We start from the raw sequence: 27,745 nt of genomic DNA on the forward strand, positions 1-27,745 counted from the left end.
CTCAGTGGGTATGGCATATGGGTACGGGGCTACTCCTCACTATGTATTCTCTGGAGCCTAAGTAGTTGGAAATACTACATTTGTACAGCTTTTCTCCTGAATGTAACTAATAAATAAATAAATATTATAGGACATTTTTTACACAAATCGACAATGTATCTTTTGGTGATTGCGCAAGTCTACAGCCTGACGACACTTGTAGTGGCACATGCCACATTGTTTGGCTTCGCTGTAGTATGCATCTTCTGGTGTATTTTTAAATGAGATTTCCGATTGCATTTGTAGTCGCAATGACTACATGTGTACGGCTTCTCTCCACTGTGTATCCTTTGGTGTCTTAGCAAGTTTTCTGTCCGCCCACACCTGTAGTCGCATTCGCTACATTTAAATGGCTTCGAATCAGTATGTGTCATCAGGTGTTTTCGTAAGTTTGAACTCTGTCTGCATTTGTAATCACAGTGGCTACAATGAAAAGGCTTCTCGCCAGTATGTATCCTTTCGTGTTTTCGTAAGTCTGACATATTATTGCACTTGTAGTCGCAATTACTACATTTGTACGGCTTCTCTCCAGTGTGTATTCTTTGGTGAACTCGTAACAGGCGTTTTCGATTGCACCGGTAGTCGCAGTTGCTACATTGAAATGGCTTCGCGCCAGTATGTATCATCTGGTGTGCTTTTAAGTTTGATTTGTCACTGAATTTGCGATCACAGTAGGAACATGTAAAAGGCTTTTCGCCAGTGTGTGTCCTTTCGTGATTTTGTAACAAATAACGATCTCTGCACTTGTAGTCGCATTGACTACATTTATAACGCTGTTTTCCAGCGAGTATTATCTGGTGTTTCCGGCAGTGCGTCTTTTGATGACGTCGCAGGTTTGATTCAACGCTGCATTTGAAATCACAGTGACTACAGTTAAGATTATTCACTAAAGAATGGCTCTTTAAATGAGTCTCCAAATTTTGCTTGGAACTTGTTGTATACTCACATTCCGCACACATGAAATTTGTAACACTGTGTTCGCTTTTCTCGTGTTCTATTACAAGCAAATCGGTTTGAAACGTAGAACTACAAAAATCACAAGCAAATGGTTTTTTTTCGGTCGATAAATGACTGTGTTGAATGTGTTTTCTTAAAATAGACTTGTTCCTGAAACGTTCGTTACAGTATTCGCACGTGTATGGTTTGTCTCCTCTGTGAACAGTCGCGTCGTCGCGGAGGCGCTCGAGCACCACGGAACAAGCCATCGCGAGCTGGTTACTGGCGCGGGCGGCGTTGTCGTCCGAACACACTGAAACACAAATTAACAAAACAATTTAAACAGATTATAATATACGGGTTATAATTAATTATTCTACCCTGCGGTCGGAAAGCGTCATCTTTCTGAACACTGCGCTAAGCAAAGTTGCGCTTTTTTGTGCATCCTCGGTCACTACAGAGAGCGCTCCGCTCTCAGTCAATTGGTCAAATGAACTAGTTCGGTCTTTTAGTTCCTTTAATTCAGTTCGGTTGTTGAGAGCGGGGTCAGCTGGGAATGAACAGGAATCGGTTTTACATGTTTTTTTTTTTTTTTTTTACATTTATTAACTGAATATAATTTAGTTGTACGACACTATTATTATTATAATAATTAATAATATAAGCTTCGTTTCTCGCACATCTGTTCTAAAATTGACTATGTATAATTAGTATAATTATACGACACTATATACGACGATTAAGAATTTAAAAAAGCGGCCAAGTGCGAGTCGGACTCGCCCATGAAGGGTTCCGTAGCAGCAAGTAACATAATAAAATTGCGGTTTACGATTTATGACGTATTAAAAAAACTACTTACTAGATCTCGTTCAAACCATATCATTCTCTTATTTTAGAAGTTACAGGAGGGGGTGGCGGGGGGTGGGACACATTTTACCACTTTGGAAGTGTCTCTCGCGCAAACTATTCAGTTTAGAAAAAAATGATATTAGAAACCTCAATATCATTTTTGAAGACCTATCCATAAATACCCCACACGTATGGGCTTGATGAAAAAAAAATATTTAGTTTCAGTTCTAAGTATGGGGAACCCCCAGAATTTATTGTTTTTTTTTTCTATTTTTGTACTTTTGTACTTACCAAGTTTCAACAGTATAGTTCTTATAGTTTCTGAAAAAAGTGGCTGTGACATACACGGACAGACAGACAGACAGACATGACGAATCCATAAGGGTTCCGTTTGTGACATAGCTATGTCACCAGCGCGCCATGTCACCGCAGCGACGCGCCCTGTACGGAATCCGGCCACACCGACACGACGGCGCGGTGCGGGGCGCGACGGAGGGGAGCACCAACCGGCAGCTATATAACCGCGCGCAGCACTCAGTAGAGGACCCATGCCTTTAGGGTAATGAGAAATAGGGCCGGATTTTTCCGGCCGACTCAGATTTCTATGTTAAAAAAAAAAAAAAAAAAAAAAAAAGTAGAGGACCCATTCCGTCCCCGCCGCTTCTCGGCGACACACCTCTCCTAGTCCCTTCCTGCGGTCGCGGCCGGGGTGACAGATGTGCACCTAGGCCAGGCTGTTCCCTTCCATCACGGGCTGGAGCGGTCACCGCCCGCCAGTGAATCCTCATACGCAAGGCCTGTAGCGGACACCGCCGGCCGGCGTAGCCCCTGCCCTCAATCTAACCTTCCCGCCGACCACGATTACTTACACCTCTCCTAGCCCCTTTCTTGCGGTCGCGGCCGGGGTGACATATGTGCGCCTAGGCCAGGCTGTTCCCTTCCATCACGGGCTGGAGCGGTCACCGCCTGCCAGTGAATCCTCATACGCAGGGCCTGTAGCGGACGCCGCCGGCCGGCGTAACTCCTGTCCCCGATCGTCCCTATCACTCCCGCCTACCACGATCTAACCCGGAGCTAGGTTTGCGTGTAGATTACCTAGGGCACTCGCGTATCCCGCCGCTACTATAGGGAACCGGCCCACCGGGGCATAATAGTGATAAGTGTTAGCTATTAAGTGTTTTCAATAAACGGCATAAAGCCCCGTCTATACCAGTGTACTATCCGTGTTTGTGTTAACAACCCGTAAGTCCCCTTTCTCCCAAATCTGAGACTAGCTCGGTAAACCTCTCCAGCCTTCCAGGCCGAGGGGATATGTGACTCCTGCCCAAGCAGCACATCACACGTTTTTTGCCATTTGCCTACGGAACCCTAAAAACTTGACACAGAAGAGAATTTAAAAAAATACTAGTTTTTCCTTTATACTTTTCATGTCATTCTTTTATCTCGTTCACACTTGCGCCAGCGTCATTGTGACCCATTTCCTTCCACCTGTTTTCCGTTTCACTCAAGTCAATCAGCTCACTTTTCTCACTGAACTAAAGGACCTAAAGACCGATTCAGAGCGTGCAAAAAGATTTAGTTCCTTTCGGCCCTGGGACTTCATTCATTCTTAACAGTTCTTAGTTCATGACCGACACAAGCGTACATCCCGGTATTGGAAGCGCTACTGAAGGGTTATTAAATTAAGTAGTAGTTCATTATTTGAATGAACTGAAGTCTGATTTCCACATGAACTAGTGACTTGTATATGAAGCAGGTGGCACCCTAGAGGGCATAAAAGAAACAGAGGCAGGCAATTTAAAAGACGGTCCGATGAAATCGAAGACATGGCTGGAAGGACTAAAACATGGACCAGATTAGTGCAAAGTAAGGAAGAGTGGAGAAGATTGGGGGAGGCCTTTGCCCAAAGGCACACAGAATCGGTTATTGTAGATTAAGGAAAACTGTAGATATAGTATAAAAGTGTATTTCTGATATAAGGCTATAAATAACCTGCTTCATATTTAGCAGGTACTCACGCAACAGTGGCTCATCCTCGTCGCTCGCCCCGTCTCCGGCCGCCGTGTTTAACCGGAGCATGTCATCTAGAGCAAGCAACAGTATCAACACTATGTTAAACCCCGTGTAACTGGGACTGAGTGAAATTTCTTCTTTACAATAGTTTGAATAGTTGGTCATCATGAAAGGATTTTTTTAGTACCTACACTTGTTATCTAGAAGAAATTCATTTTACTTTTAAATTTCTTACTGTTCTTAAACAAATATGACTTCAAAACGCTGGTGGCCTAGCGGTAAGAGCGTGCGACTTGCAATCCGGAGGTCATGGGTACCCTGGCTTGTACCAATGAGTTTTTTGGAACTTATGTACGAAATATATTTTTTTTTATTTACCAGTCGCGTTTCGGTGAAGAAAACATCGTGAGGAAACCGGACTAATATCTATAAAAGCCTAGATTACTCTCTGGGTTGGAAGGTCAGATGGCAGTCACTTTCGTAGAAACTAGTGCCCACGCCAATTCCTGGGATTAGTTGCCAAGCGGACCCCAGGCTCCCATGAACCGTGCCAAAATACCGGGACAACGCGAGGAAGAAGACTGTTTTTAGAAAAATGATAATATTATAATTATATTTTATAAAATTCACAGATTTCGTGCCTCACACGACTATCGAGCACATTGGAAATGAATCTACGGAATTCGAAAAAATATTGTAGCTGAGCGACGAGAAAGTCTGGATAAGGAAAAAGTTACAAAATAAAACTACAACGTTGAATGATAATTATTTTATTCTTAGACTAACACAAGTATCCTGGACATAACGCATGTGAACAAACAAATTGCAAAATTTCCACACGCGTATCCAAGTTTGAATAATTGTCGCCGTGGCGCATAAGTATAGGTACATATTTCATTTTTCGATTAATAAGCAGGATATATTAATGTTCAAAGTACAAGAAAATTATTACACGGCAAATCCGTAGTCAACTCGAGAAGTGGTGATCGGCAGCGGCCCATTTGCTGCAAGATATGAAATTTTCTTGACAGCAGTTTGACGAGACGAGAGATGACCAAAACAGCGTGTGCCTATGTTGCACCAAACCTGAGTTCCGCTAGGTACAACCAGGGTTCAGCATCAGCTCTATCTTGGGTACTACTCTCCTAAGTGCTCATCGAGACGAGTCCGATGACCAAAACAGCGTGTGTTTATGTTGTATTAAACCCGAGCTCCACTAGGTACTGCCAGGGTTCAGCATCAGCTATCTCCCTCTCCCTCTCCCTCTCCCTCTCCCTCTCCCTCTCCCTCTATCTCTATTTCTATTTCCACCACCACAAGAATGCATAGATTGTCGAATAGTGCGTTATCTACGCCTGTCTCAAACAGGATAGATAGAGTTAGACCAAGAAAAATCTGCAGCGATTTTGAAAGCCCACGCAGTGCAAGTGTTATTCTGCCGTCATAATCCCGATAATTCACAACAAACACCGATAACGAACTCTGCGAAACATGAAGTCATAAATGTCCTGTGAAAAATGTCGTTCTGACTTTTTGACTATTTTAAGGTTAGGCTACAGGGCAAACCCTTAACCCGATCGTCTTTGTTTTAGGCTCAAATTGTAGCTGACTAAATTGTCCAGAGCCGTTTTTCTCAAATTTTTGATATCATTCTTGGTTTCCAAATTATCGAGCACCAAAATCAAAAATTCGGAAAAAAAATAATTTTATTTTCACTATTTCGACCATAACTTGTTTTGTTTTTGACTTTCTCGAATAATTATTTTTGCACCTTACAGCTCTCGTGATTATGCGTCTTTTGAGCCTATTTTTTAGTATCATATCTTCACAACTTTCCGAGATATAAGGGGATCGCACTTTTTCGTGAAATCGGACCGTATACTGGAGCGAACGAAAAGACATTTCCAATGTCAAAACATTCTATGTATATGTATTATTCTAATATTATTATATTGTTTAATACACTAGCAGCTGAAAGCTGATGCGTGTATATCACTGCACTTGTTTTTTTAACGATTAGTGTTCATTTTTTTTTGTTTAAGTGTTTGTCAAGTCTGTTTTTGAAACTATTCACTGAAGGAGCACATATCACTGTTTCTGGCAATTTATTCCACTCGCGTACGACGCGGTTTGATAGAAAGTGCTTCCTAGGATTGCTTGTGCTGGGAACTCGAATAATCTTTGAGCTGTGGCCTCTTAGACGATGATTCTTGCTCATAACAAACAGGTCCTTTAGTTCAGGTAAGTCATAATAGTCATGTATGATCTTGAATGTTTCAATGAGGTCACCACGCTTTCTTCTTCGCTCTAGGGTTGTCAAACCAAGATTGGCAAGCCTTTGGTCATATGGCTTATTACGTAATCCATATACCATCTTAGTTGCCCTGCGTTGCACCTTTTCAAGTAAAGCTATATCCTTCTGAAAGTATGGGCTCCAAATTTGGTAAGCATATTCAAGTAGAGGCCTTATGTACGGTAATAATATTCCTAATATCCGTCATGTGTGACATGATTTTAAGTAACTTCACTGGGTGATCAGTCTAATATTCACATTATTTATACAGATATTTAAAATCTTGGGATTAGTTGACAAGTGGACCCCAGGACAGACTCCCACAAGCCATGGCAATATGCCCGATAACGCAAGATCTTTTAGATAATGTAAATTTCGTCAGGCGTTGGTCTGACTTGTGTGACTAGAGTCACATCTTCTAAACCTAATAAACCTATCATCCAATTCAAACTCACGCAATATCTCATCAGGGGTGCCATCGTCATCCAGCGTCTCTAGCTTGACTGGGGGCTCTCCACCTGAAGCAAAGATACAAGATTATAAGCAACAGGCTAGTTAAGCCACAAGCTTCATTCATGCAAACCTAGTAACCATTACTGTGAACCAAATGTCATTTAGCAACCAAGGTGAGGGTTTGGAGCAAACAATGTGGTCTCGGAACACAATGTCAACAAATTTGACAAATTAAAACACTTATCATTCTTATCAATTACTCTAGCCATACTCTAAGTGTGTTCCGCGGAACCCTAGGGTTCCGCGACACCCCTGCAGGGGTTCCGCTCGGAATTTACAACACTATGCTTATTAGTAAAAAAACACACTTCTAAAAACTATTGTTTTATTGTAGGGTTGCATCAAGTATTTCGCTTTCCAAAAGGGTTCCGTCAAAAAAAAGATTGAGAACCACTGAATTACTCTATGTACTGATATAGGCAACATCAGTTGTGGTAACTGCCTGTCGGCTTATTAATGAAATGAAACTCTTTATTTCAGGCAACTAGTGGCCCATACATAAATACCTTAAAACTAGCATAGGTACATATTTTTTAAATCAATTTTCAAACACTACAAATCACATTATGGTAGTGATGCATTATGCAACCCCAGTGTCAGGGAGCCGGCCATGTAACCGCCGAAACACTAATGATTATTGTTATCCATTGCAGCACCTCTAGCACATCTTGCATCCGCGACTTAGACCGCGACTCGAGTCGACATTCCCGCGGCTGTCAAATCTGTCGATTTCCGTAGCACAACTTGTACCCGCGACTGCAACAGCCGCGTAGAGAACTCAAAGTCGCGGCGCGACTCATCAGTGTTCCCCGATAGAATCAAAGTCTAAACATAAATGCTATTTACATGTGACAACACTGAATCGGAAACAGGGTTGCGCTATTTCATTCGTTCTTTGGTGGTAAAAAATCTAGTTTATTGTCGATGGTTAAGTTTTTCCTGTCAAAGTCAAGGAACTTTCAAATTTTGTCAACATTTAATTACGAGAAAAACAATGAAAAAAATGTAAGTAATAGAGCCTTATATACTAAATTTTGATAATATTCCTTAAAATATATAATATATAGTTTATTAATTTCTGTTTAATAAACCTTTTAAATAAAATATTTTTGTAAATAACTATAATTAATGGAATTGCTATTATTGGTTTGGTTCTCATATTCCTGTTGTAAATTGTGTTTTTTTTTCAGAATAAGTCCAGCATTATCCTAGACACGATTGATATCCCAGCACCCAAAGGAAAATATTGTTAACAGGAATGTGCCAACGGGACCCGAAGTGGAGAGTCAGGAAAAGAAACACACTAGGCAAGCTTGTAGGTTTCAAACGCGGAGCTGTCCGTTTCTAAAGTCACTAAGATGTGAGAAGCGCTTTAGCTTTAAGAACACCACCGAGGAAGTGAACTATTATAATAACCATAATGGTTATGGCGTACCTATCTATAGTTCATTTTTTTTAGCATTAGAAATAAGGTAAACAATCTTGATGTGTCTTTTAATTGAAAAACACATTTTAAAAATAAGTTACAGCAAATATGTAACAATTATGAATCTAATACGATCATTTATATTTTTCTGCTTTCATAAGCAAATATTGTGCCAATAATGGATGGCATGTGTGTGTACTGTGTAACTGTTTATGATTTGACAAATTGATATGAAAAGCTTATTTCATAGTCCTCGATGAAGTCACGACCATATTTTATTTTTTTGTTTACAAACCAATTTTCTTTCCAGGGTGATATTTAATTGTCCTACGCCGCATGTCGAATAAAAAGGAAGAGAGAAAATACTTTTCAAGCGTAATAAAGAAGATTCTTACAATTTCTCTATTGTGGTTCTAGATGTTAATAATATATTAGGTTTAATAATAAGAAGGGCAATAAGTAATTATACAAATTATATTATTACATAATATATGAAACTTGTTTTTAAGTTATAATTATCATGAGTTCAGTTAAAAAAGTACAAGCAAACCACCCGCGAGAGCGAGTCGCGTTATAAAGTCGCGTAGACTTCAACTCGCGGATTGACATAAAGCCGAGAGAATATTTTGTCTCAAAATAGGCAGTTGTGCTACGGATTTTAGTTCAAAGTCGCGATCGTTGTCATTTTCTGACAGTGACACCTGATCGCGAGATTGTCGCGGCTCTCGCGCGTGAGTTGTGCTGCCAACACGCGACAAGCCGCCAAGTCGCGCCGATCTGTCTCTTCTCGCGCCTGTCGCGGCCAGTTGTGCTAGAGGTGCAGAGGAGTTGACTCACCTGATACAGGCTCACTGGTCCCATCTTCATCCTGCATTTCTGGATATTCTGGCTCGAATGCAGATTCTTCCTCTAGAGCAAACAAACACAACACATATCACATCATCTTCCTGTTAAATTTATGCTTAAAAGAAGTCCAATAACATCATTGGATATTGGGTAGTCAATTCTTAGCAGGAGTGAATGGGGAATGAGGTGCCACCTTAAATTGCAAAAATTGTGATTGTAAAATAGGTATTAAATGGACTTCTGTATACAACTCAAACAGAATGACTGAAATGTTTGATGTGTGGTGCTTCCCAACCTTTCATGCTCTCTCCCAGCAGCCGCGCCTGCAGCTCTTCCTGGCAGCGCAGCACTTGCAGCTTAAAGGCGCACGCTTCTCGCAGGCGGCCCACGCACGCCGAGCAGATGCCGCACGAGCCCGAGCCGCCAACTACCAGCTGCATGTTAAATAATCAATCAAGTTATAACCTAACCGTTAACTTAACGAAATTTTAAGTTGAAGAACGTTTTGCTACACTAACAAGAATGTTGTACTTACATGTATATCAAAGCACTCTTTGATCATGTCGGCATATAATTCCGTCATGCCGAGATGTGTATACGGCGTCGTCAGGTCCTTGTTTGGAGCCCGCCGCAGGCAGCAGCGACACGCGTGCGTCACGTCCATCACGACAACCGATATGTTGTTGCCGACGTTGCCGTTGTAAGTAGGTACGTGTAGCCCTTCCTCGTTTTTCCGTGCCTTCCTCTGACACTGACAAACTCCAACTCCAACAGCGGGAATTTATCTTTATGAAATAATTAATAAATTAACAGAATGTTAAAATACTAATCACCCTAAAGTGAAATAGCCGCGGACGAGTAGTATCAAAAGTAAATAAAACAAAATGAATCGTGCTATGCTTTCGTTTCGTGGTTGTTTTGATTTGATTAACAAGCTAACCTCAAATCAAATCCGGACAAATCATAGAAGGTAGGATCGTATAGAAGTGGTATACGCGTGCCACGGTGAGGGACAAAACATACGCAAATGCGACGCTGTGATTGGTCGAATTCATTTGTTGCCCACCATTATCCATACTAAAAAAAGATGGGGAACAAATAAAATGTGAGAATGTGACAAGGACAAACAATAATAGTTCTTTCGCTGCTACTCCTACTGAAAGATACATAAGACTATCCCGTTCTGTCAGTTACCCCCACCACTCATGCCAGATCCAGGTATATTCTAGATTCATGGGACAAATCCTTCAAAAAAAATATATACATTTGACGCATTTGACCACGGACCTAGAGAGTAAACCGGATAGTGTACATTAGCCAAAAAGTGTGTCCACATGAGAAGTCAAGGTGGGCCGTTGCATGGGTCCATAAGTCATATGTATGTGGGATATTAGGATAACATTGAATATATAGTTTGGCCAGGATCTTTTCTTATTCATGCATAGTTATATCAGTTATAAAGAATCATACTGTCTTTTCGCTGTACTAGTATTATGGCCTAAAAAGGGATGGATATAGTTTTTTTTCTCTTCTGTACAACGCTTCACACAACCTTAGGTACTTAATTTAGTTGTTCTAAAAACTGTTATTAATAGGCGTAGATGGGCGTTTTCAGAAATAAACATTGAAAACCTGATTCTTTCACATCAGTGGCCTATTTTATAAAGCTACAAGTTACAATTTACAAGCGGAAGTCTCTTTCTAACCCTATGTATTAGAACGAGACTTCCGCTTGTAAATTGTAACTTGTAGCTTTATAAAATAGGCCACTGGACGTTCTTGGGCTCATTCTACTCAGAATCGACAGCATTCTCCACCCCACCATTAAAAAAAGATGTCCCAAAATGTCCATTCCATTACGTCACGTTTTAGTATGAAATTTTTTTTCACTTGTATGTGCGTGACGTAGTGGAATGTACAATTTTCATACAAATTTTTGGGACATTTTATTTTATCATCAGAATTGAATATGCTAGTGATTCTGAGTTGAAAGAACCCAAAAACACCGGGATCTGTGAGAATCGGGTTTTCGATATTTATTTCTGAAAACGCCCAGATGCTGGACCACGAACATGGTCGATCCTCAGGAAGGTGGTCCGCCGTAACGTCTGTCAAGAATACAGGTATGAGTGAAAGAGATAGAGAGACAGATATGCTGACAGAACCAGTGTGCGAGACAATTTAAAAGGGCCCTGGTCCTGACCGTGTCTCCACATTAAAACAACTCACTGCAACTTGTATTAAAATAAATTTATTTCAGCTCCACCAAAACTTACATTTTTATATCATGACAACTCAATCTCTTCTACTATTTCTATTCCATTGTTTCCTATCATAGACAAGAGTACAGTAAAAAACCTAAAGAGTTTTAATATAAATATAACTTGTGTTCGGTTATGAACATGTTGGGGGCCTAGCCAAAAAACAACACTTACAATGTTAAAAATCAACAAAAATTAAACCTTAACTAACTTCAGCATTATCGCTAAATTATAAACAAATGAATAAAACAGTTTACCTAACTGTAATCTATTGGTAAGGGACACACCTTGGTAACACTCGTTTTAACAATGAAACCTTTTGCTGTTTTTACATGCAAGGCTCGAACCTTACCATCTTTACCAGGTTTAACATCAACAATTCGACCTACTGGCCAACACAACGGAGAGGTATTATCTTCCCTCAACAAAACTAAAGTGCCTATTTCTAGGTTGGGAGACCCATTTCTCCACTTTGGCCTACTCTGCAGCATAACCAAGTATTGCTTATGCCATTGCCGCCAAAAATGTTGCTGCAATTGAACACATTGTTTCCAAAAACTTAATGTACCTATATTTACATCTGTAATATCCGTTTCTGGATAAGAAGTCAGTGAACTACCAGTGAGAAAATGCCCAGGAGTTAAATAGGTCATATCACTAGGATCCCTAGACATAGGGGTCAACGGCCTAGAATTCAAAATGGCTTCGAATTGAACCAAAATCGTGTACATTTGCTCATAGGTAAACACCGTGTTACCAATTACACGTTTCATGTGATATTTAACACTTTTAATGCCAGTTTCCCACAAACCACCAAAAACTGGGGAATAAGAAGGAATGAAATGAAAGGATATTCTTTCAATACTAGAAAAGTCAACCACAGCTGATTGGTGATTAGCGGAATTTTGAAGGTCATACAATTCCTTAAGAACATTTTCCGCGCCCTTATAATAGGCTGCATTGTCACAATATATTTTAGTAGGTTTGTTTCTACGAGATATAAATCTTTTAAGACACCCTAAAAAAGTATCAGTTGTCATATCAGATGCCAATTCAATGTGAATGGCTTTTGTAACAAAGCATACAAAAATCACAACATAAGCCTTTGTGATCACAGGTTTCCTAATTCTAGTCTGCTTTACATAAAAAGGACCGGCATAGTCCGTGCCCACTATTTGAAATGGACGAGTCATATTTACACGATCAAGTGGTAGAGAACCCATTAATTGAGTAGCATTTTTTGCCTTAAGTCGAAAACATTTTATACATTTATACAAAACGGACTTTAGTTCTCTGTTGGCATTCAAAATCCAATATTTTTCATTTAGGGTACTCAATAACAAAGTAGCACCAGCATGTTTTAACCTCAAGTGTTCATTATGAATTATTATTTTTGTGACATGTGAACCTTTGGGCAATAACATCGGGTGCTTTTGGTCATAGGACAATCCTGCATTTTGCAATCTACCACCTACACGTAACAATCCCTCAGAATCAAGAAAAGGATGCAAACTGTTTAAGCCAGACTTTAATGGCAACTTATTATTTAAGTCTTCAATATCATTACAAAAGAACTTTCTTTGCTCACATTTAATTATCATGCGCAACGCAGAGTCTAATTCTTGGGGAGATAAATATCCCTGACGTTTGTTAATATTTACATTTTTGCAGTTAAATACAAATCTAAGGAGATAACCTACAATCCTTGTCAATTTGTTTATATTTGAATATTTCTGTATTAAAGCATCCATCGAGCTAGAACTTACATCTACACAAGTATGACAGGTTTCAGTTGTAGGTTTTAGCTCTGGTATATCGGATTTTAAAATGTCATGTTCTACAGGTTTATGATGGTAAGTAGGGTCAGACAAAAACTTTGGCCCATGCCACCAAATGTCACATTTTTCCAATAATTGGGGCTCTACACCACGAGATAATATATCTGCGGCATTATCATGCGTATTTACATAATGCCATTCAAAGTCGGAGGATAGCTTATTAATCTTATCAACTCTGTTACCTACATACACGTTAAGCTTTACTGGTAATGATTTTAACCAAGCTAGTAAAATCATGGAGTCACTATAAAGGTGAGCACTCACTGAGTATTTTAAGGACAGAGCATTGTACACCTTGCGAACTAGAATAGCAAGTAACAGGGCAGCATTCAGTTCCAATTTTGGGATGGTCAAGGATTTAGCCTTAGGATTGATGCGCGTCTTCGAGCACAAAAGATTCACCGAAACCTTGTTGTCAGCATCAATGACACGTAAGTACAAACAACATCCATGAGCAGCATTAGAAGCATCAGAAAATCCCACTAATTCTAAGGATTGCGCTCCTTGAATATTGATATTCCTAGCGATCGAGATGCTAGACATTTGAACTAAGCTATTGGCAAAGTCAACCCATTTTTTGTTAAGACCTTGAGGTAAAACCTCATCCCATTTCAACGATTCAAACCAAACCTGTTGCATTAATATCTTTGCCTGCACTAACACAGGGCCACATAATCCTAAAGGATCAAAAAATTTACTTATGAAGCTAAGCATCTGACGCTTCGTGTACTTTTCTTGAACCTCTTTAACAAGACACTTCATGTCGAGAGTATCAGTAATGACGTCATTATGTCAATCCAAGAATTTTAACATATTCATTATTTTTATCAAAGCTCCTACTATCGAGTTGATGCAATTCAACCGGTATGTCGCTTAAAATTTCTTGGTTATTAGAACACCATTTGTGTAGAGACAGACTAGCGAACTTCATTAGCCCTATCAACTCCTTTTTCATCTGCGCAAGCTCATTCAAATCATTAGAACCACACTGAATATCATCAACATAACACGTGTGCTTCAACACGAACGAAGCCAAGGGATATTGACTTTCATACCTTCGGGCTAATTCTAACAAACACCTACATGCTAAGAACGCAGAATTCTTTAAACCATATGTAACTGTCTGCAACTGTACACATTTGACTGACTCGTCAGGAGAATCGCGCCACAAGATATTTTGCAAACAACGATACTTATCCTCAATCAAAATTTGGCGATACATAGCCTTTATATCACACAATAATACATACTTGAAAGTTCTGAACAAAATCAGAATTTCAAAGAGATCCTTTTGAACCACCGGACCATTTAACAAAATGTCATTTAAACATATACCATTTTTTGTGACAGCACCAGCGTCAAAAACAGCCCTAACTGGTGTTGTTTTACTGGAACTGATCACAGGGTGGTGGGGCAGAAACAGGACATTACCTGCACTTAAGTCATAATTAGACATGTCGAAATATTTAGCATGACCTTGGTCAATGTAATCCTGTATGAATTTTTTATACTTTTTACCCAACTCCAGATCGCGTGAAAACCGCTTTTCTAAATTGAAAAGTCGTTGCAAGGCACTACTAAAAGAATCACCTAAGTCAAAGTTGTCCAACTCAACCTTCACCGGCATGGCTACAGTAAACTTGTCATTTTCTAATTTAACTGACTCCTGAAAAATCTGTTCCGCCTGCCCAACCTCTGTACCGGTTTCCCTAATGATGTCAGGTACTTTTTCACAATCCCAAAATTTGGACATTATATCAACAATGTCTTCAGAAGGTTGACAATCGTTTGACAGCAAGCAAACCTCACTTTGTTTAACACATGGGAAAGGTGGTTGCAAATCATCCCTAGCTACATTAAAATCAACAGGATTACCTTTAGATGTAACACAATAGTTACTTATAGACTTCTTGCCAGCAGGAAAGGGCAGCGCCCCGCCTACAATATGACCGAACCTCGTCTTCACCAAATATGGACCCACAGGTGTCAGCTGCCGGCACACATACTGGAACGCCTGGAAAAAGACGTCGGCACCTAATAATAGTGAATTCTCATTTGATTCATTGAACTTCTCATCAGCCAACTGGGCATAGGATGGAATATCAAACTGAGACGTGTCAAATGTTTGCTGCGGAAGGGCACAAGTAATCTTCCTTGTCACACAGCATGACACATCAACTTTAAAATCACCCACGGTAGAGTAAATAACTAAATCAGCCTTTTGCGCAATATTATTGTCTCTTTCACACACACCAGTCACTACCTCATCAGTATCATATGTAGAGATACCTACTTCCTCAATCAGTTTTTCAGTGGCAAGATGTATCTGCGAGCAAGAGTCTAGAAGTGCTCTAGCATGAGTAAAGGTACCATCCTTTTTCTTCAACTTCACAATTATAGACGGAAGCAATACACTTGCATTCCGAGGTCTAGCAGACAAACTCACATTTATGGATGAGTCGGTAGGCAAGCAACCATCATTTGATTTGCTTTTATTATTTACATTCTGAGAGGGTTCATCAGCCAAGGAAACATTAGCTACCTTACCTTTGTTTGGCGAATGCAACAGAGTGTTGTGCAATTCATGACAAGTTGCACATTTCAATCTCATTAAACATCTACCTCGATGACCATTGAGACACAATTTACACAAATTGTTTGTATCAACAAACTCACATCGCTCTTTGTAAGGGAGCAACTTAAACTTGGCGCATTCATATATTTTATGAGAATCTTGGCAATACTTACATGAGACTCCAGTGGCAGCCGCTGCACTCACAACAGATTTCACCGGCTTCTTCGGCTCTTCCGTCATTGTGGCTTCCAACGCAATTGCTCTTTTTTCTAGGAAAGTAAGCAATTCACACAAGTTAGGAACCTCTTTCATATCACGCTCAAGATGAAATCCACGATAAGTGTAGGAATCAATCTTCCTAGACAAAATATTGACCAATATAGTATCCCAGAACTCAACTTTTTCATTCAAGTTTTTTAATGCTGCAAGATGCATATTTACAGTTGACACTATGGAACGCAGCCCAGAAGCTGTACATTTTGTCAAAACTGGCATGTCAATGATACTATTGACATGAAAATTTATAATTTTTGGAATGTTGTTGTACCTATCGTCAATGAGTTTTAAGGCTACCTCATAGTTTCCATTTGTAAGCATTAAATGCTTTATCAAATCTAAAGCTCCTCCTGCCAAAAACGACCGTAAATAGTACAGTTTTTCGCAGGAGCTCAATTTTGCATCCATATCAATGACAGCTTTGAACATATTTATAAATGGGTGATAGTCCATCACACTCTGGCCATCAAAAGTTTTAATATTAATGCACGGAAGTTTTTTAAATTTACCTGCTTCTAGTCCGGAAGATGTCGATATCTGTGCCGCAGGTGGTTCTGCAGGATGTAGGCGCGTATTTAACGTGGCAATACACAAATCGCATTTAGATTCGTACAATTCATACGACTCACCATCCTCAGGCTCAATAGCAAGGATTGCTCTATTGTACGCTTCGTAATCATTAAATGCTTTAATCACCCTTTCTTTTTTTTGAGCAAGCACTTCAAGTGTCGCTGTCGCGAATTCGTTTGAGGTACAAAATGTTTCTAACCTACTAATCGCCCCTTTTACATATCCCCGATTGGCCTTTAATTCCTTTAACTGAGCCATTTTGAACCTAAATAAGTTTGCGAACTTGTGCAGAACACTTGTATGACAATCTTCCAGCTTTCTATTGTTATGCTAACTATTAACTATATTAAATAAACAAGATTTACGTCCACCACAACACAACAAACAACACAAGGCGCCGGTGACCGGTGACAGTTCTGCGGTCGTTGACCCGTCGCGTTCGGATACTAGCAGGTGCTAGCAGCTCGTCCGAAGACTGTTCGCCGCAGGTCGCCTCACCGCGACGGAAACTATTAGAAACTATACACCAACACAGAAACCGCCTGATGTCGCCGCACGAACTGGCTCTGTAGAAAATCACGACGTTCCGAACAGACGAAATGCTCGTTCTTGTCTTGTTTAAGAATGAAGTCGTTCTCTTGAGAAGAACAACAGCTACTAAAAATTCATCATCGTTGATGTAGCTCTTGACTTCAAACTTTCCATCTTTATTTGCAAAATGCAATCTTCTTAAAACAGCTTGAAGGACCAATTGTATGTGCGAGACAATTTAAAAGGGCCCTGGTCCTGACCGTGTCTCCACATTAAAACAACTCACTGCAACTTGTATTAAAATAAATTTATTTCAGCTCCACCAAAACTTACATTTTTATATCATGACAACTCAATCTCTTCTACTATTTCTATTCCATTGTTTCCTATCATAGACAAGAGTACAGTAAAAAACCTAAAGAGTTTTAATATAAATATAACTTGTGTTCGGTTATGAACAACCAGAGGGTCTACCGCGAACCGCGTTCGACGTGTCGCCCCTCTGTCACACTTACGTACGAAAGTGCTACAAAGAGGCAACACGTCGAAAGCGGCTCGGGGTAGGCTCTCAGGACACCCCCACTGTCCTGAGAGCTTTTTACAGTCTTTGCCGCGTTAGGCCCCAGGCCCTTCATAGCAAGCACTAGCCGCCCCTTTCTCAGCACCCATCATATAGACTGCCGCTTAAAATATCTGGCCGCCCTAGGCCCGGGCCTACTCGGCCTTAGGGCAAATTCGCCACTGCCACAGGGTCGCGTGGGACCGCTACGCCCGTTTGCTATAGTTTTTAACTAGGACGCTTGTCACTGCAGCATAGACACCGAAGTTTGCATCGTTTGACGAGCATCTTTCTCTGTCTCTGTAATTACTCCTTTATAGGAGTAAAAGAGAAAGATGCCCGCAATTTGCGAACCTCGGTGTTCACGGTGGTAGGCCATCTGTGTGAAAAGAGAAGAGTCGTGAAATGAAAGAAACTAGTGATGTGCCGTTCCCAGTAAATTTTCCAAAGAGGGTAAATTCCCAGTAACGTTTCTGGTATCGTCCGAAAAGTCAGTAAATTACCATAAAGTTCTATTTTTCTTTTATTATCAATGTGTTTTTTTATTATTATAACAATGTATAAATGTGTCTGTAATGTTTAAGGCCTTTAGATTTCAATTTTGGCAATTATTTATTCTGTATTGGCTCTCATTTCACGAATTTAAACATTCCGAAATAAATACATACCTATTCATATAAACTTACTTTCAAGTACGTAATAAGAATTGTGTAACACTGATTCTCATCGTGCCGACATCATGGTCACCCTAATGAGTTTGACAATGTTGACTTGTATTTTTATCGCAAAATGTAATAATTGTGGCTTCCTTGTGAAACAATATTCCACAATTAGAAATTCTTTCACTCCTACAACCTTTAACGCAACATTTATTCACCATTTTTAAGATTTTTTTCATTCATGTGTTTTGATAACATGTCATCACACGTTAGGGATACCAATTAATATTCAAAGTTACTACAATGTCTACTATATCAAAATTAATGTTTTTTTTTGTTGTGCACATGCTTGGTTAAATCAGTTAATAATATTGACATCATAATTATTTACAAATTTCTTAAAAGATATCAGAACCTTACTCTAAATATAGCACTTAAATAATATAAGAAGGTATTTAACTTTAGTAGTATATTGATATAAATACTACCACAATAATATATTTTTAACATTGGCAACATGTGCGAGTGAGACACCGCGACCCACCTTTGCTATCTCAAGTGGACCGTTTTCTCTAGTCTGGTAAGAACGTCTTTCTGGCTCGGTGATAAGGTTAAATTTAGTATGGCAAAAAAAGTGACAGTTCACCCCATCTTATAACTTCATGATTCTTATATCTATGGATTGGATAACCAAACATACACACAGACAATCAATTTCAGAAAATCAAGTATGGAAGTCCCGTCTCTTAAAACGTAGTGATTACATTCTCTTTGGTGTCTATTTCAATATATTTTTTTGAGGGATTTTATATTGATATGAGGTTAGCTTGTTACTTGTTAATCAAAACAACCACGAAACAAAAGCAAAGCACGATTCATTTTGTTTTATTTACTTTTGATACTACTCGTCCGTTGTACCTACTTACAACGGCAACGTCGGCAACAACATATCGGTTGTGGTGATGGACGTGATGCATGCGTGTCGCTGCTGCCTGCGGTGTGCTCCGGACTTGGACCTGACGACGCCGTACACACATCTCGGCATGACGGAGATATATGCCGACATGATCAAAGAGTGCTTTGACATAAATGTAAGTACGACATTCTTGTTAGTGAGCGAAACGTAAAAAAACTTAAAATATTGCTCAGGTACAGATGGATGTTTTTGTTAGAAATAGTGTTAGGATAGCATCTACATCTAGGATAGCACGGTGTTTAATTTAATACTAGGGAATGTGTGTGAATGATTATTTAACATGCAGCTGGTGGTAGGCGGCTCGGGCTCGTGCGGCATCTGCTCGGCGTGCGTGGGCCGCCTGCGAGACGCGAGCGACTTCAAGCTGCAAGTGCAGCGCAGCCAGGCAGAGCTACAGGCGCGCACGCAGGCAGCGAGCGTCAAAGGTAGAGAAGCAGTGAATTTTAGTCATTCTGTTTGAGTTCTATAAAGGAGTCCATTAAATAACAATGTTCAACCAAAGTGTAAAAAGCAGGGATGTTGAATGAATGATGAAAAAAAAAACGAAACATATTTGAGCATGAATATAGGTGTGTTATATTTAATAAACCGACTTTTCTGGATCTAGACAATTTCGTTATAGGTAATGATGAAATGACCTAGCACTTACGCCGCTAAGGCGTTCCTGTACCAACATGTTCGACATCCGCATCTGCATATAATCAAAGTTTTGAAAAGATTATGAAAACTTTAATGTGTAGGAGCCACTAACAATGCTATGACAGCGATGTATGCAGCTCAGGTGCGCGCGATGCTTAGTATGCTTAGTTTGGGGCTAGGTTGATCTGTGTAAGAAAGATGTAAGTGTGTAAGAAAGTAAGATGTCCCTTAATATTTTATTATTTATTTTAAGTTGTGTTTGTTTGCTCTAGAGGAAGAATCTGCAGTTGAGTCAGATAATCCAGAAATACATGACAGAGACGGGACCAGTGAGCTTGTATTGGGTGAGTCTACTTCTCTGCAATGATTAATAATAATTTGTTCATTTATTTTTCTCTTTATTGCGCAAAAACAAGTAAAAAGTACGAAAAAGGACTTAATGCCTTCCAAGCGATGTGTCATACGTGCACAACTCTGGCGCTAGCGTCGCGCTTCCTGATTGGCCGCAGTTCTCATCCATCATTGGTTCCTTAGTGGCCAAGAATGTTGCCGGAGCGCGAACAGTATTTAATGGCAGGATAATGTGGAGTTCTTTTTGAGAGACTGGCCAGATGAGCCGAGACGAATGGAAGAAGAGCGGGAAGCCTTTGTGGACAGTAGCCTAAATAGTATTGAATATGCCGACAAGCAGTTACAACAGCTGATGTTGCCTGTATCAAAGAGAATTGATTGTAATAGAAAGGCAAAGTCTAAGAAAAAAAAGGTGCCCCTTGACATCCAAAACAGATGGCACTGTACTGCGCCATGTTTTGCGGTCATTGAATTGTCTAACATCATCTTTTGACAATCATAGTTACTGCAAAATGTATGGAGCTGTACAGCGCCATCTCATGAAGTACGAAATTGTATTACATTTTACGCATCTTACTCAATCAATGTATCTTTGCCTGTATCTAGCAATCATCAGATAACGTCTGAACTCTAAGGTGTTGCCATTGTGGGCCGAGACCACATCTACTGGCAGTTTGTTCCAAACCCTCACTATAAATAAATAAAATAAAAATAAAAAGCCTTTTATTTCCTTTTGTTATACATAAGTTTGTTAATATATTTTTGTTGATTTAATTTGTAGGAACCCGTTAGGTGAAGGCCTCTTCCAAAGATATCCATTTTTCACGGTCTTGTGCTATTCTTTTCCAATTTGGACCAGCAATTCTTTTCATGTCTTCCTCCCAGCGCATGTTTGGTTTGCCTTTTCGGCGCTTACCGTCTGGGCCTTTCCAGTTCGTGACTATGGCTGTCCATCTGTGGTCTTTAAGGCGAGCCACATGTCCAGCCCATCTCCATTTTAGCTTTCTAGCGTGTTCTAGAGCATCTATTGCTTTTATTGTTGCTTTTATTTTACTATGTCTTATCTTTTGTATCTTTTTTATGTTCAACATGCTTCGTTCCATTCCCCTCTGGCAAGTAATAATTTTATTTTTTATTTTTTCTGTGAACTTCCATGTCTGGCAAGCATATGTTAAGCTGGGGATGAGGCAGGTGTCCGTAGCCTTCTTTTTAAGAGTTATTGGCATGCTACTTTTAAATATTTCTTTATAAGACCAATATTTGTTCCATGTATTTTTGATTCTTCTGTCAACTTCTAGTTCATTGTTCTTGTTGTTGAAACCAATCTGCTTTCCTAAGTATATATAGCTTTCAACATAGTCTAATGGTTTGTTGTCTACAATGATATCTATTTGTTTTGAGTTGGTCATGGTTTTTGTTTTATTTATATTCATCTCCAGTCCTACTTGTTTGCTTGCATTTTGGAGACCATCTATCATGGGTTGCAGGTTTCGGGACGATTCCGCGAGCAGCACCAGGTCGTCTGCGAATCTGAGGTGGCTGAGATATTTCCCTTTGATAAATAGGCCTTGGTTTTTCCATTTTAAGCTGCATATGACGTTCTCTAGTACGGCAATGAAAATAGTTGGTGATAAGGGGTCACCTTGACGGACTCCTCTTTCCACTGGAAAGGCCGGACCCATGGTTTCCAGCTTCACTCTGCTGCTGCCTTTTTTGTAGATGTTTTTAAATATATTTATGTATCCACTTTCTATGCCTTGAGTTTTTAGAGTCGTCCATATGTTCTCGTGGGAAACTGTGTCAAACGCCTTTTGGTAGTCGATGAATGCAATGTATAATGGGCGTCGGAATTCTTGATACTTCTCGATTACAAGCTCTAAAGTGTGAATGTGGTCCATGGTCGAGAATCCTTTCCTGAAGCCAGCTTGTTCCACAGGTTGTTTCTTATCTAGTGTTGCACGTATTCTATTGTTAACAATTGTAGAGAAAAGTTTGTATGTTGCTGGTAACAAGCTAATGGGTCTGTAATTGCCTATGTCTTTAGGATCTCCCTTTTTATATAATAAAATAATGCTTGATTCTGACCATTGGATGGGCGTCTCCTGTGTTTCCAATATTTTATTGCATAGGACTGCTAGCGGTGCCGCTAAAATTTCCTGGGCGACCTTTATGGCTTCATTTGTGATACAGTCCGCTCCTGGGCTTTTGTCCGACTTTAGCTTACAGGTAGTTTCTATAATTTCCTTACAGTCTATTGGTGTTATAGGTGTTTTGTTTTCTTGGATAATTATTTCTTGATTGTGAAACTCTTCTTGTTTTTTTGTATCGCAATTTGCATATAAAGTCCGGTAGAAATCTGTTGCAATGTTTAATATTTCCCCGCGACCATGTTTGGTTCCATTTGATAACTTTAATCCGTCGATCCAAGTTCTTTTTGTTTGCAGTTCTTTGTATCCTTTTTTTAAGCTGCCTTTTTGTTTTAAGTGTTGCTCAAGTGTTGTAGATCTATGATTCTGGTAATCCGATTTAATATATTTGCTTGTTAGTTTGTACAAAGCTTTAAGTTCGTTTTTCATTGCTCTGGTTTTGTTTGCAGTTTTTTGTAGTTCTTGTTTCCGTTTCATCAAGTTCCTTGTGCGGTCTGACAGGATGTTGCGTCCCGGAGTCTCTCGAGTTGTACTACATGCGTTCTGTAGACTCTTTTGGATTGCAATTGTTAGTTTGTCGTGGAATTTTTGTACTGTGTCATTTATGTTGTATTTTTCCAAATTATATACATACTTTTCTAGGTTTTCCTTGTATTTTGATATTTCCTCTTCATTTTTGAGTGTACTAAAGTGTTTACTTTGGTATCTTGCTCTACTTTTAATTGGTTTTGTTAGTAGGAGTACTGCTCGAAGTGGTCTGTGGTCTGATGGATAAGTTATATTTAGTGTATCTATATTTTTGAAGTTTTTTGGTTGGTTGGACATTATGTAATCGATTTCATTTTTATATTGTCCATTTGGTGAGCACCAGGTCCATCGTCGTTTCGGTTTCTTCTTGTAGAAGGTATTGATGATAGCAAGATTGTTCTCTAAGGCAAATTCTATGAGTTTGTGTCCTCTGGCGTTTCTTTCTCCATATCCATGCTGTTTTGTTATAAGGGATTCATTTGTTTCAGGTTGACCGATTTTGGCATTGAAGTCTCCCATTAATACTAGATCTTTATGCGCCTGGTTAATTGCTTCTGATATAGTTTTGTAAAAATAGTTGATCTCTTCTTCTTGAGCTGCTTCAGTTGGGGCGTAGACCTGAATTATAGAAACACAGGCGTCTGGAAAATTCATGTTAAGTAAAACGACTCGTTCTGATAGGCCAATATAGCTTTCAATGTATTGTTTAAGGTGCGCCTTTATTATAAATCCAACTCCGTATTTACCTGGAGTTTGTCCGGTGTGGCATAGAATTAGATCTTCATGTTGTGCTATTTCATTTCCTAGGCGTCGCACTTCCGCCAATCCTATAATATCATATTTTATGTTTGCTAGGGATTCTTTTAGTTCTAGGAGTCTTTCGTGCGAAGACAGTGACCTTACATTATATGTTATTAAGTGTAATTGTTTTTCATTACTTTCGTTGGGGTCTGGGCATGTTGAATTCTTTGGAAGGTTTCGGTCTAAAACTTCCTCGGTGACCAACCGGCTTGGAAGTTGATCTGTTTGTTTGTGTTTTGATAAAATTAATTCTGGGTGTGTTTTATTACATTTATTTGTCTGTATATTTTGAGTTGTTGGTTTTAACTTCTTTGTAGTTTTAGTATTCCGGTTGCCTGTAGCTTTTAGTTTTTTGGAGAGCTGTTTGCTGCGTTAGTAGGCAAGATTCCTACAAAGTTATTTTTCTTAGATTGTTTAGCTGGCTGCGAGGATGTAGTTCTGCCTTGGCTTGCGCTAAAGTTGTTTGGTGGTGTTTGTGGTGGTGTTGATGGTGTCCTCTTTCTTTTTTCTTGTTTGTTGTCAGTATTTTCCTTGATGATTAGTTTATCGTATTTTATAATAGCAAATTTACCTGCTTTTCTAGCCTCTATCATTTTTGGGAATAGGGCGTTCCTCGCCTCTATAACTTCTTTGGTGAAGTCGTCCGTGATTTTGATATGTTTTGGGATATGTTTCTTGTTCTTTAAAAGTTCTAATTTTCGCCATCTTAGAGTTAGCGTAACTTTTATTGGACGTATTTTGCTATTATTAACAGGTTTTTTCCCTAGTCTTTCCATGTTACTAATCTCCCAAACGTCCCATTCATGGGATTGTATACCTTCATTGACGATGTTTAAAGTTTTCACTACTAGATCCATTAATTCACTGCTATTCCTTTCACTTTCTTCAACACCGTGGATTATTATATTATTTTTCCTCGAGTCTGCTTCTAAGGTCTGTATTTTTGACTTTAATGATTGGTTCTCTGTTTTTAATTGTTCAGTTTCGCAAGATATTTTTTCTAATTTCTCGTCTATTGTTGAGCTGATTGTTTTTTGTACCGTTGCGTTTATAGAGTCTGTTTGTATACGCAATTGCTCCAACATTTGGTTCCATAAAGATGTTGTTTGTTCATCCATGGTAGTTTTGCTGATTTTGGGCTGGCAACCTCGACTTGAAATGTCAGCTGTCGCTTGTCACTTGTTGCCGGAAGTTGAGGTAGTTTTAGGTTATCTTCGTGTAGTTATATTTATGTTTATTGCTAACGACAATTCACTTTTATTGCAGTTTTCGTTGTGATCCTTATCATTTATTCACTTTCCGCACTAATTTTGTGACACTGGCACTTTGTCCTCGTTGTGATGTATTCGTATCGTTCGCTCCGCGTCTTTTAGCACTTATTTCGAATTTATTTTACGAGCAGTTGACGAACGCGTATAGCTACCATGACAGTCGCAACCGGAAGTGCCTCACTATTTGTACACTAATGTACAGCAGTGGTAACTAGATTTGAATAACTTGTGCCCTAACTGGCCTGTTATACCGCCAGTTACTAAATAACTTGTATGTTTGCTGCAGGTGAAGAGCCCCCGGTCAAGCCAGACGTGGTGGATTATGATGGGACACCCAATGACATATTGCGTGAGTATTTAGTTATTTTAGTTAATCAAATTAATCAATTAATTAATTTGAGCATCAAGATACTAGCATTACAGAATTACTTAAAGATGTGTGCTACCCAATACCCATTGACACTTTATATGGAAATATATTATATAGAATATTTGTTTCAGATGAAGAGCTCATAATTAAGCCAGAAACAGTGGACGCAGATGAGACAAGTGATGAGATGTCGCGTAAGTACTAACTTGAATAGCAACGGTGTAATTAATTATTAGAGAATACACAAACTGTAGCATTGGGGAGGTTTTTCTCACCGGTGAACCAACTTACTATTCGTCATTGAACTAAAGTTGAACGTACCCACTTAACTTTAAGAGATATTCCGTTTCGTCTTCTCCAGGACTATTTAACAAATAGGAAACAGAGGGTGAAATTGGGTGACTCCAGTTGTACCAGTGAAGATGAAGACGTGACGTACGGTGTACCACAAGGATCTGTGCTTGGTCCAACGCTATTCCTAATCTATATCAATGACTTGTGTGACTTAAAGATCCCCCACGCAGATATATTTTCGTACGCAGACGACACCGCCATCGTCTTCACTGGGTCTTCATGGGAAGATGTTCAGAAATTTACGGAGACTGGACTTGAAACTATTAATGAATGGCTTAAGAACAATATCCTTACGTTAAATACTGCCAAAACAAATTATATATGTCATAGTATATACAGCAATACACAACCTGTTAAGGCGACGGTAGCGGTGGGTAAAATATCAGATTCTGTCAATTTACCCCATTTCACACACAAGCGCACTTCACGCACACTATCTCACTTTACTGGGACAGGTCAGTGACCCATCATGTTTTTTTAAGATTGGACTTTTAGTTTAGTATTGACGACTAGCCTCCTTTGAGGGTAAAAGCATTCCATTTAAAGATGAAAGAGAAACAATGCATTTAATCTTGCTTTCCTTGTCTGTTCATGTCACACGTGACGTACCTATTTAATTCATTTGATTGTTGACTGTTTTACTACCTACTATTGCTTTGTCGAGATACGCGTTTTGTACAATTAAAGCGAATAAAACAAGATGTCATTAAGTCAGATGTAAAATGTTATTTACTACTCTATACGGTTTTTCATAAGGTGCAAAATCCATTCAATAGGAATTTAAATAAATAAAGTTTCAGCAGGGTGGCAATTCCATTTTGGCGGATAAAGCGAAACAGAATAGTTCTATCGAACCTGCTTACAAATTTTCACGAGAATCAGTTGAGAAATGTGATCTGCAAAGGAGAACATACAAAAGCATTTTTGCCCAAGCTGAAACGGAGACCTTTGCTAACGCTCGGCCAATGATGGTTTAGGTACACCTATAAAAAATGATTGTCCCTGCTGTAATTTTAATATCTTTATATTTCAACCGGTATAGTTTTACCTTCAAAAATAATCGGTATCGCTAAACAATAGCGGTACCTTACTACTTATACGTTCACGAAATCGGTATCTGCATAACTTGATTGTTCGTAAACTAACCTGGAAAATAATCTCAAAATCACCGAAACATTTATGTACAGTCACCTGCAATAATATGTTACGTCATTAGCGCCAACTTTGCCTCCAGGGAAACTTTGCCCAAAACGCCAATTTTAAACAAATTCGTTAATGTAGAAAAATTGATAATAGTTATGGCCACCCTGCTGTTTTTAGTAGAAAATTGGTTATATTTCTGACAAAGTATATGCCAAACTTGTGCATAACTTGACTTGGGAATTTTGAGTTTGAGCGAGTTGTCTAATATAGGGTATATTTCGGCGGGCAAAAAATTGATAAATAATGAATGCAAGTAGAAAAAATTGAGAACCCTTTGACAAATATTTCCGGGTTTCAGTTATAACACATGAAGCATAGATTATGTCTATTGAGATTTAAACTAATAAGGCCTAAATACACAAAAGTTTTAGCGGTGGGCAAAGTAATCCGGTTATTTGGCATCCATACCAACATTGCCCACCACCAAAAACGGATTAGGATTGTCACTTTCATCTAATTTACCCAACTTCGCAAGTAAAAGAAGGTTATGTTTGTACATACACTAAAATAAGTTTATAAATATATACTGCATTTAATTTGTCTTATTATCCTTTATTTAGATGTTTTATCCCGTTAACGAATGAAAACACAACAAAAATCATATTTTTGGTCATTAAACTATTGTAACAGATTTTCTCAAAAGTGACAACCCTAGCCTTTGTAAAATGCTTAGGCGAGCCTTATTTGGAAATGGGCAAAAACGGGTAGGCAACATTGCCCAGCAAATTTATTTAAAAGTTTTTACACTTATCGCTAAGCAGGGAATGGTAGGATTGCCCAAAACCTTTAAGTGATCCTTAGACATCATCATCATATATACGAGCTGTATTTGAATACCAAATTGACGTGGGCAATGTTGGCGAAAACCCCGGATATTTTTTTATTTGCCCGCCCTCTAAAACGCAAAAAAATGGGTAAAAA

The 27,745-nt window shown here is 39.1% G+C and overlaps 2 protein-coding genes across 2 annotated transcripts in view; one reads left to right on the plus strand and one right to left on the minus strand.

Moving 5' to 3' along the window:
• Positions 1-179: 179 nt before the first annotated feature.
• Positions 180-27,745, minus strand: part of LOC134800663 (zinc finger protein OZF-like) — a 208,160-nt gene continuing 180,594 nt past the window's right edge. Inside the window, exons 4-6 of the mRNA XM_063773145.1 lie at positions 6,526-6,648; positions 3,843-3,908; positions 180-1,288 (exon numbers count right to left, since the gene is read on the minus strand). Of these exons, the coding sequence (XP_063629215.1) occupies positions 180-1,288; positions 3,843-3,908; positions 6,526-6,648 (1,298 nt within the window). The remainder of the gene's footprint in view (positions 1,289-3,842; positions 3,909-6,525; positions 6,649-27,745) is intronic.
• On the plus strand, positions 19,131-19,620 carry LOC134800609 (uncharacterized). The gene is made up of 2 exons (XM_063773094.1): positions 19,131-19,275; positions 19,447-19,620. Exons 1-2 carry the CDS (start codon positions 19,147-19,149, stop codon positions 19,618-19,620), a joined length of 303 nt encoding a protein of 100 aa, XP_063629164.1. The 5' UTR covers positions 19,131-19,146.

Source organism: Cydia splendana, chromosome 20 (assembly GCF_910591565.1).
Source record: "Cydia splendana chromosome 20, ilCydSple1.2, whole genome shotgun sequence".
Lineage (NCBI taxonomy): Eukaryota > Metazoa > Arthropoda > Insecta > Lepidoptera > Tortricidae > Cydia > Cydia splendana.